The sequence below is a fragment of the Thermobia domestica genome, chromosome 5 (assembly GCF_964235325.1).
Source record: "Thermobia domestica chromosome 5, izTheDome1.hap1.1, whole genome shotgun sequence".
NCBI lineage: Eukaryota > Metazoa > Arthropoda > Insecta > Zygentoma > Lepismatidae > Thermobia > Thermobia domestica.
Window position 1 is genome coordinate 95300721 of NC_137458.1, and position 11288 is coordinate 95312008.

Here is an 11288-nt window from a genome sequence, read left to right on the forward strand (position 1 = left end):
AGGAGAATAACGCCTGTGCGATTTGCAAGCACTATCTCCACGGTTCTAAATTTTTCATGCACATGTTTCAATTGCTGCGAGTACACAATTGTACTCGGTCAGGTGGCAGCAGTTCGCGATGTATGATAACCCGAGTAGTTAATTAAAATCAAAGTATAAGTTTCTGTTGTAGTAGTGTTTTTTGCTCTTTGGGAGTGGGTTCGTGTGCTACCGATGATGACAGCTTCGTGGAGTATCATAAAGAACCGATTTCGGTCCTTCCCCTGTAATAAAGACAGCGAAGATACAGTTATTTGCTTGTCTTGTTTTCTGAGCGCAGTCCACTTAAGTGAGATCCATTGTTGCACTTTATATCGTTTCCTAAGCCGTGGACATGGTGAATGGACTGTGCGCTACAATTTGAATACTTCTTTCCAGTGCCTTGCATTTGGCCATTATCGGGCTCGATAACCACCTTGTGCCTTCTTGTCACGACTTGACTTGTGGACGCACCGTACGTGGTGCATCGTGGAGAGATTCATCGTCATTCTTACATTTATAAGTATGTGCATCCCTGTTCAGAGAAACCAAACAATAGATACAGTCCAGGATATTCCATCTGTTCTTATTTTATTTGACTGACGTTTCAAAAACACACTGACTGCGTTTATAATCAGAGTTGTAGAAATATCAGAAGTCTTATTTATTGAATTACAAAACATGTCCGGGAAAATTATGTGGAATACATACAATCTGCTATTTAACGGTTTGTAAGAACATCACGGCAGAATGCATAGCTGAACTGATTGACATAAATTTTTAAACATCATACTTACTTCGAACGGGATCTTTATCACGTCGCTTAAAATGCATATGATAAGAGATAGCGGAAGTTCAAAATTTATGTTGAAAACAAAATATTTTATGTCACAACAATGGATCCATTAATTATTACATTTAAGTATTAATTTTTCGTTATTTCACCACGTAGATAATTTCCATCGTTTTTAAAATATGCGTTACAATACTAGCGAGAAAACTAACACTTAGAAAAAAAAAGCATGTTATGCCCAACGACAGACTTAGAATAGCAAAGGAAGAGAAAATCACGTGAAGTCGGATAGATAACGAGAGAATGTATTTAGCACTTGGGTCGAGATTGGTCCCCACCATTTCATTTCGATTGAAATACGTGTTCTGAGGGGTTCATATGATACTTTCAAATATTCCCCATAAACCTATTTCTTCACGCATATCACATAGTACTTCTGTACGAAGAACAGGCGGTGAGCTAGTTTGGCAGAAGAGAGTATTGGTTCCAGAATTCAAACAATATTTCAGACCAGAAACATAGTCACAGTAGGATTTACACAGATTTCTACACTTAATATATAAATTGGTTTTGGATGAGGGCATAGTACATAAAGATACTTGATTACTCACTCTGTGTACGTGGAAACAAAGGAATCTCGAAACGGGAGTAGAGAAAATACCGAAAACACAATCACAGTACTAAAACTTTTGCTAAACACTTGATCGGATAAAGAGGGAGAAGTAGGAAGAAAAGGAGTGAATAATAGTAATTGAGAAGTAACTTTGAGAAGCGCCATGTTGTGATGCAGGGCTATGTGATAGTGTTATCAGACAAAGTAGATAAAAATATAGTAAAGAAACGTAAACTAGTATGGTAGGTGGGTTGGTAAGAATGCAGGGAATGAACGAATAATGGATGAACAGGAACATTTTATAATATAGAGAAGAAAAAGGTATTGAAAAATAATGAACAGATTGGTCAAGAATAAATAGTAATTAAAAGTGAGAAATAAGAAATAGGATATAATGCACAAGAGGCAAAGATAGAAGAAAGCGTGTGGGGAAACGGACTGAGTGTAATGAGTTGGTTGGTTCGAGTTAGCGTCTCGTTCAGAACCGATGATACATGATACGAGTACCCACAGCTAACATGAGAGACTAACCAAAGCTCCCACCGGAAATCAAAGCCAAGTCTGCCTCGTCGACGTATGCTAACCATGCCCAGTGCACTTCTCCTGGATAAATTCGTGCTGACTTATGGCCTCACCAATACTCATCAGAGAACTACCAGTACCTATGCATGAGGAATTTCTTCACTTTGAAATTCAGCATTGGGTGATCCACTGGTAAGAGTAGATAATCAGGATACACCGGAGTTAAGTTCCTCTTACTGAAATTTGTCAGTACCACCCAACTCCCGTGAGATCAATACCATTATCCGGGGCTGCTTGAATTCCATTTCGACACATTATAGACAGTTAAACGTATGGGAAGGGTTGGAGCGCTTCACAGATAGAATTTTAGTATTAGTATTTTCGTATGAAAGAACCTGCAGACCTCGATCTTTGCCGAAGAAATACCAGAAAAACGCATATAAACCTGCTCTATATGGGCTTCCAACACACCACACTTTTTATCATAGTGATAGTTGCAATTTGTCTAACTTCAATTACCTTCTTATGTATTGGTGCATCTCCGTCTTTAATTTTGCATCAAGAATCTCCGATATTCTGTAGTGATTAAATATTACCCATTACGACAGTACATAAGAGAACACATTCCACGTATCATACTCCAGACACTTCAGTTGTCTAATAAAAATTATCATTCGATTTCAACCGTCTTATCAATACTCTTATCTGGTTAGACTCATTTAGTTTCCGATACACTTCTGGATTTCTTGTAATTATTATTCCTGCATATATTAATCTGTATTATCTTATTCGTTATTGTTATATTAGATTTTGTTAATTACGATAGTAAGTCGAAAGTAAACGTCGGTAATGCGTGGCGCAGTAGTGGGTGGAGCACCACTATTGGTACATCACGAAATGCGTAATTTAGTAAGCTTTCAGCTATGTTACTGAGAGCACCATATTGCTGGGCGTGTTCTGGCTATAACGCCACAAATTGTGCGCTGTATTGAAAATACCGCCAAATGCGAAGTATGCGGAGTGATAAGATTTCTTCGAAAGAAAAAAGTTAGCTCCAGACATTCATTGTATATTGAGAGCTGAGTATGGCCCAAACATGAGTGAAGGAGTGCGTCAGTGGGTAAGATTTTCCAAAAGAAGGAAGAACAATCATTCATGATGAATTGAGGAGTGATAGGCCTTCTGTAGTTAGTGATGATCTTGTCTAGAAAATTGATGACAAAGTTTGTGAGAACTTAGTAGTGTAAGTCAGTATTTTCATCTGTTCATTCATATGAAGTAGCTTGGGACACGGCTCGGAAGTAACGACGAGGATCTTCAAAATGCTGTAACAGGCATTTTCAAGCGCCTGAGTTTTATGTAGAAGGGATTTGTAAATTAATGAAACGCCATGACAAGTATCTGAATTTACATAGCGACTATGTTGAAAACTTAGGACAAAAGCTGTACTTTTCAGATGTAAGAAAGAATATTGTAACAATCCGAGTTTTTTATTATTTACATCCAGACGGAGGTCACTTTTCGAATTACTGTCGTAATTTCTAGATTTTAATTTTTAAATCCATTTTCCCCTATACTATACAAATTAAAGTGCTTTCAAAACTAGAAACAAATTGACAGCGAAAAAATACGTCCAGATTTTTTTTGAAGAAGAGAGACTACGTCACATAGTTATTGCGGTCACTCAGCGAGGGTCGAATCATAAATGTCATTTTAGCAACAGTGGGTGGAGGGTTTCCTTGGCACGAACCTTAGCATTCCAATGTTGCCACTAGGAAGCACTGTTTTCAGAAGGAAAGAAACTATTTTAGTCTTTCGTATCTTTGTGCGTAGAAATGATTTCACATAGCTCCACCCCCTTCTCAACATGCACAAACTGAAACGACAAACATATCCTTTCATCCATCCAAACAAACCAATATTTAGAGATTTTTCCTTTAACCCAGCTGATAACTTACCGGGATGCGCACGAAGTGGCAACAGCGTACCACGTGCTTCTCCAAACGTCAATTTGTTTCTAGTTTTGAAAGCACTTTAGTTCCTGCCTCCAAACCTTCGGCCCGCTTTACACTAGAGGTTGAAAGTGAGCTTAATTGTTTGTTTGTCCACCAACCACTCCAAACTACGTACCGGCACAATATATATTCAATTATTCAAAGGCTCCATTATATTCAACATTGTCTTGATTTAAATCATTTGAATAGCAAGCAAAAGCACATGTAGCAACATTTTTAGTACAACTTACAGATTGACATTTGCCTTTAATTATTAAAATTTATCTTTTCATTTTGCTTGCCTGACCTACCTGTGTCATTCTTAATTTTCCTCGAATAACCTTGCATATTCAGCCTATTAACATGTCACCTTACCTTACCTTACATTTAAAATGACGCTCTCCTGTATGCACTAAAGCTGTTTTTTGTCTGATGAAGCGTTTAGCGAAAGATCTCATAGTGTACTTTCTTCGTGTGTGTATGATTACGTTTTCACTATTTACTGGTAAAAAATTCATACAGCCACCAATAACTGTATGGAGCCCTTAAAATTTCAAGCGGAAAGGTACATTCCAGACACCTACTCATCTGTGTAGTTACATCCTTACGTTTTGTATTTGAACAGTACAAGTTGTTATCTAAATAAACTTTTAATGTAACACTGTTAATTGTTAACCGCTCAGAGTGCAGCCTTATGTTTATAAACGCGTAAACCGAATAGTTACAGCAGTGACATTTAAGCTGAGCAGCAAAATGTTGTTTTGGGAAGCTGATGACCTATCGAACAAATACACTGGTTAATATTCATGTAGTAGCACACTGCCTAATAAAAGATAACGCTTCATACCGACCGCTATAAATCACAAAACAGTTGTACTTTCGAGGAACACAGTCACTGGCGTCTCTGGCATGTAAAATTTGAGGAGTATCAAAGAAAGTGATTTACGTACTACCTAACCCAACCTGTTTTTATCTTGTCACCTTTCTGCTTAGCTTCACTTACCCCCTAAGGTATATCAAGAACTCTGTTATAATCGTTTCACAGCCTGAATATTACATTCCAAATAAATATAATTATTAGACTATTATTTATATGTTATTCTGCCGTTAGTAAATAAATTAAATTAAAATAAAATATTTAATATTTTGTACTTCAAAATATTGGGGGGTCGCGTCCCCTTCGTCCCCCCGCCAGAGACGCCCATGGACACAGTCCTTCCTCATCATCAGCTGACGAAAAACAGGTATAAACGTCTGGGAAGGTGAAATGGTGTCTCTAAGTAAACAAACCACTCCGCGTTCACGAACAAAATGGCAAATTGACTTATGTTTAACACTGTGTAGATATTCAGTTATTGTTCTTCTTCCTTTGCAACTGGCGGAAGTACTTATCAAAGAAGTCACTCCATGACTTCATATTGGATTAAATCCCCTTTTGTCAGATTGAGTCCAGGTTAAATTTGAAAATAATAATAATAATAATAATAAATAAATAAAATAAAAATAAAAAAATAAGTAGGTTTTGGTTTTACCGAACATGATGTTCAGTTATTCTGGTACAAACGTTCCTTTTAGTTTGATGTATGTGTAGAGTATCACATTGTAAACTCCAATAGATGGTTGAGATGCGATAAATAAGGTCTGTATTAACTTTAGATAATCACATTCTTGGCTTCAGAATATGAATATCTGGAAAACCATTTTTAGGGGAGCTGTTTTCCCTCTCAGACCTTCCTGAAGACCGTAATCAGGAAATACAATACCTCATAAAAATAGGACAGGAAAATGGTTTTCAAAAGTCTTTATTAATCAAATGGTACAAACAAGTTTAGCAAGAAATTTATAAGCCTTGTACTAAATAACCAACCAGGATTACCACCAAGAAATGGATTGGCATTCCTTTAGTTCTGCTTCTTTCTGCAAATATGAAGAATGTTTCGCATGTCCTGGCGGCAAAATCAATTGCGAAGTATCTTAACTAATTTCAAATCTTAATTCATCGATTCTCAACTATCTAGTGAACTTTACAATGCCACATGCTAGTGTGATAAACTGTATATCAGGGCTTATAGCGAGTCACTTTATTTTTAACTAAAAGTTACTTTTTTTTTTTTTTCAAGTTGGTCACTAAAAGTTAGTTTTTTGGGGGGTAAAATAATTTTCCGTGTGATCTATGTTTTGCATTGGCAGTTTTCTAACATACGTTATGTTAGCATACATTCTTGTTACTGCTCTTTATTTCATTTTGTATGCAGTTGTACTTTGAGTTAACATTTGTAATTTATTTTAAAAGTTTATAATAAGGGTATAAACATAATCCACATTATTTGCTTTGATCTTATTGCGTTAAAGGAAAATGACATATATTATCTGTTTACAGTTTACTTTTCATTGTATGAGGAATGTTGGTAGAAGCCATACCTATGTTTGCCAATCATGTTGTACCAAGACAAAATTTGTAACAAACCAATCGTAGAAGACAAAATTTTATTACCAGTTAATGGCAATCTAGATATTATGTATTAATTACTTTAATTTTGTATTATTGGACATAATGAAAATATAGAAATTTGACCTTACCTCATACAGATAAAAGTACAAAACCGTGCAAAGTATGTAATTAATAATGAACCTCTAAACACAAGTAATCCATTTTTTTATTAGGTGACAAACTTAAGTAAAATAACTTCTAATCTTAACATGTTAAAACATTACGTATTTCAGCTTTGATCCAGCCGGCTCTATTTTGCTTTGGAAAAAAATATATAATTCAATTTATGCCCAAGTTTGGCATCAAGGTTTAAAACTAGTTTCTGATGAGATTTTAGTCACTTTTTCGTGCACTTTTGGTCACTTTTTAACTATTTAGAAGAGACCAGACCACTATGAGCTCCACAAAAAGAAGATATTCGCCCTAATAGGACTCTCAACGCACAACAATTATCCACACTATAATTTACCTTAAAATAAGTATAATATTGTTAAAAAGTCACATTTTAAATATGTACTTCTATCGGTCGGAAAGAGGAACAATAACAGTGAACATCTTCATAGTAAGGGTTCAAAATTATCCGATTCCGGATTCCGGCATCCCTGCTTCATAGTGTTTAACGTAGGTTCATTTGGTATTGTGTTCGTGGATGAGAAGTGGTTTGTTTACTTCAAATCACCACTTTTATCCTTTCATCTTCCAACATGTTTTTACCTGTTTTTGTCAGTTGATGAAGAGGGCCGTGTCCCTTGAAAGTGCTACTGTTCTGTGTAGTATTATAGCGGTCAGTATGATCTGTAGTACTATCATTTAAGAGCATAGATCGCATCATATTTAAAAGAAAATGACACAGCAGAATGTGTCTGTAGAGAGCAGGTTGACAATAGTGACTGTAAGGAGGGCATCGTGCTAGTAATTTGAAGGTCATCAGACAATGCAACTAGTGTAGTTGAGTATGGATTACAGTCTGTTTACAATGCTAAAATGATCACAACAAACGCCTGCTGTACAGTAAAGTGATTTCGAGCGTGGTTGTGCATTTTTAGTTGGGTGGTGATTCCGCAGAATTGTTTTTAACGTGATCGTGACGTGTCAGTAGTCAGTCGATGGTGTACGTGATAAGAAGCAGGGGTTTCCGTAGCAAGTGTTCCCTGACAGGTCGGCGACCACTAGTGCAATCAGAGGCAGCATCTCCCACATGTGAGCGCACAAATGCTATTATACTTTTCTTACCGAACAGGAGCTCCTCCGTGGCTAAGCGGTTAGCGTACGCGCCTTTGGCGTGGGAGACCCGGGTTCGATTCCCGGCGGGAGCTCATGTGGTTCGGATTCCACGTTAATCAGTAGGTCCACGTCTCATATAGCCTCGCTGCTGAAAGGGACGCTAAACTAAAATCAACTCAACTTTTCTTACCGAACAGATATAACAGCGCTTACGGCTTAGGAACAAATTTTCAGAACCGAATGAACGGAGACCAGATTGCTGTAAAGGCTTATTTCTTAAGGGTTAGTTTAAAGTTTTGGTCTGTTCTGTATAGTTCTGTCTTAATTACTCTCTGGTGTCTATTTACAAACATAAATCCATTTTGGGGCAAAATAAAACTGGTAGTTTTGGTGTAATTAATTATGAAAAATGAAATACATTTTTTCAATGGTATTAAAAAAATTGAGAAATTAAAAAAAGGAAACTGTCAGTCCAGTTAGGATATGAGAAGTTTCTGTTGCTGTTATAAAGGAAAACGATTAACCTTAATTCCAGGCTCTATCTGTTTTTATTCATTATTTATTGTATACCCTCTTTAATTGTATTTATCTGTTTTTCAGAGATGAGCCCAATTATTCAACACCCCTTCAGTTTGGATGCTTGAATCAGTACACAAATGATTGTCTTCAGCAGTCGCTGGTAGATAAGAGGAAAAGACCACCTTCGGTGGAGAAGAGAAACGAAGGCAATTCTAGTTCTTCGAACAATACAAATCCCACTCCTGAAGATGATAATCATTCTCAGCTTTATAAGTGTGAGCGATGCGGTAAGAAATTTAATTCCTCTTACAAACTGAAGATTCATCAGCGAGTGCATACAAACGAGAAGCCGTACATGTGTGGCACATGCGGCAAGTGTTTCAAACATTCGTCTGCAGTGAAAGTGCATGAGCGAGGTCACTCTGGTGATCGCCCTTACAAATGTCAATATTGTGAACGGACATTTTTAACAGTCTCCAATTTAAAGATTCACCAGCGCATTCACACAGATGAGAAACCATTCTCTTGTGCAGTGTGTGGTAAATTGTTCAATCATGCATCCAATTTGAAGATTCACCAGCGGATCCATACGGGCGATAAGCCCTATAATTGTGGCGTGTGCGGAAAGGCATTTGTGACGTCATCTGACGTAAAAGTTCATATGCGATTGCATACAGGGGACAAACCTTTTGATTGTGATATTTGCGGAAAATCTTTTGTGACGACATCACACTTAAAGAGCCATGCCAAAGTGCATACGGGCGAGAAGCCCTTTCATTGTTTCTTTTGCAACAAAGCCTTTAGCCGCATCACCAATTTAAAAGTGCATCAGCGCATTCATACGGGTGAGAGACCGTATTCATGTTCTATGTGTGGAAAGACTTTTACTCACATTTCTAATATGAAAATTCATGAAAAAATACATGTCATACATCATCGTGCATATTAAAATGTGAAGTTGAAAGAAATTTAGAATAAATTGAAACTGTGGGAACGAACTTAGATTTTCTTATACAAAGTAGGGGAAAAAACACAAGGTTAGCGTCAAAACTAAAATAATGGAAATGTTATTGTAAATGAGATGGATCGCGAAAAATTAAAACGTAAGACGAAACCAAAAAAGAAAGAAAAAGTCCCATTAGTCAGAATACATTCGTTGTAAATTCTTCCAAGAACAATTTCGTTTGTTTATTCCATTCGGTTTAGAAATTTCATTTCTACTTAATGTCTCAATTTCCGATTAATTATGTACCGTATAAATGGTTGTACCAAATCAAACTGGTTGAGTTGTGAATGACAATTCGGACCATTTTTTTTTCTTTCTTTCATTAATTCATGTCAGAACCTCAGAATTAAAAAAGTTTCAAAAATGTAGAATGGGAAATGAATTACTTCATTTGATGTCTTAACAGTAAGTGATGGCATATCTTGCAGAAGAACGGGAAACAAAGGGAGAGAAAAATGCATGCTGTTTTTATTTGCAATAATGAAAAAGAATGCACGAGTATACATTTCCAGTTGATATAATGATCTGCAGCAAAATTAATTGTAGGAGACAAAATAAGACGTACTAGTATGTCGCTACCAAAGAGATGTGATAATCTATATTGAAGGTTAGGTGTCGATAAATAGAAAGGTTAGGTACGATTTGGTTTACAATAGACAATGATTGTATTATGTCAACTGAAAATGTGTGTGTGTCTGCTGACGCACTGTGAAATGTTCATACTTTATTGCCAATACTTATATTTACTTACATAGTGTTCGTACATAAAGGTTAGGTAATGAATGATATTACAAAACATTAGTAGATAAAAATTCAAAGAGTAATTTGTGCTATATTGAAATCATGTTATTTGATATGTTTACAATTCAATAATATTAAATAATGTTTATTAAATCATGAAAAATCACTTTCTTCCTCATTAACTCTTCTTTTGATAGGCTTTTTTTCTTTTTCATTCTACTTAGTATTGAGTTAATTAATTTAACAATTGCTCAAGACATTCGTATCTCACAATTCCTATGCAAGAAAGTGTGCTGCAGAAAATAAATTTTTAACATTGAGCAATTTAGTTTTTTTGAAAATTATTTCACTCTGTAGCTTAAGTGATTGAATAATAAACAAACAAAAACAGAAAAAAAGAAATTAGCATACTTCGCTTTTTGTTTTCCATATACTAGATGTATAACTTTGGAATATATTACATCTATATTGAAAGAGAGAAAAATGTACAGGCTAAATTCGTGTCATCATCATCGGTATTCAACACAAAACAAAAACAAACTTTTTTTTTTTTTTTTTTTTTTTTTTGTAAATTCGTCTACCTAACCTTATGTAACTAACTGTGTTTAAGTGTAACCAATGAAATATGTATATGCAAGTTTCGGTTTATTGTACTATACAAGTAAGTGTCACCAAGTGTGTAGAAGACATTATAGAAGAAATAAATCATGTAACCTAAGTTTGTAGCATAATTCATTATTGGAGGAGTCACAGTTGTTTCTTAAATAAAATGGATACTATTGCTTGCTCTAAGCACGTGTAAAATGTTCATTGATTTCATCTCTTTTGTGTTTTTGTTTCATTTTAAAAATAATGGATCAAGGAATCCAACACAACATCAATGATACTTGTGATAATCACTATGACTCAGGTTTCTGTGACCTAAAAAGCAAAAACATTTTAACCAATACTATCATAATAATCGTAAAATGTAAAACTTTCCTTGTGTTGCAGAGTTCCTTCCAAGCAAATGCTGAAATCACACTATCGCCAGAAAATAAAACACCCAACTTCACACTCGACTTTTGATATCTTTGTTGTGTTTAGTAATGACAGGTTCTATGACAAAGAAACTGGACTGGTATCTTTGCAATAAGGAGAAACAGAGAGAGAGAGAGAGATATTCAGACGGAACCTGAGATGGCGATTTCGCTTTTTAAAGTGGCTGATGTCACGCCAAGTCAATTACTTCGACCCCTTACACGGTACAGTATTCGTTCAAATCCTATTACATAAGGCCACATGTTTCTAAGAAAGAAATTTCAAGTAACCTCGCCAATACTGACAAATATATTTCTGAGCAATAAGTGAAACTCGCGTAAAGTATG

General features: G+C 35.7%; 1 protein-coding gene across 3 annotated transcripts in view; it reads left to right on the plus strand.

Annotated features, from left to right (window-relative positions):
- Positions 1 to 10639, plus strand: part of LOC145686009 (uncharacterized) — a 44500-nt gene extending 33861 nt beyond the window's left edge. For all 3 annotated transcript variants that reach the window (XM_081758844.1, XM_081758846.1, XM_081758847.1), the window contains one exon: positions 8256 to 10639. In XM_081758844.1, coding sequence (XP_081614970.1) covers positions 8256 to 9123 — 868 coding nt within the window. In that variant the 3' untranslated portion in view covers positions 9124 to 10639. The remainder of the gene's footprint in view (positions 1 to 8255) is intronic.
- Positions 10640 to 11288: the final 649 nt, after the last annotated feature.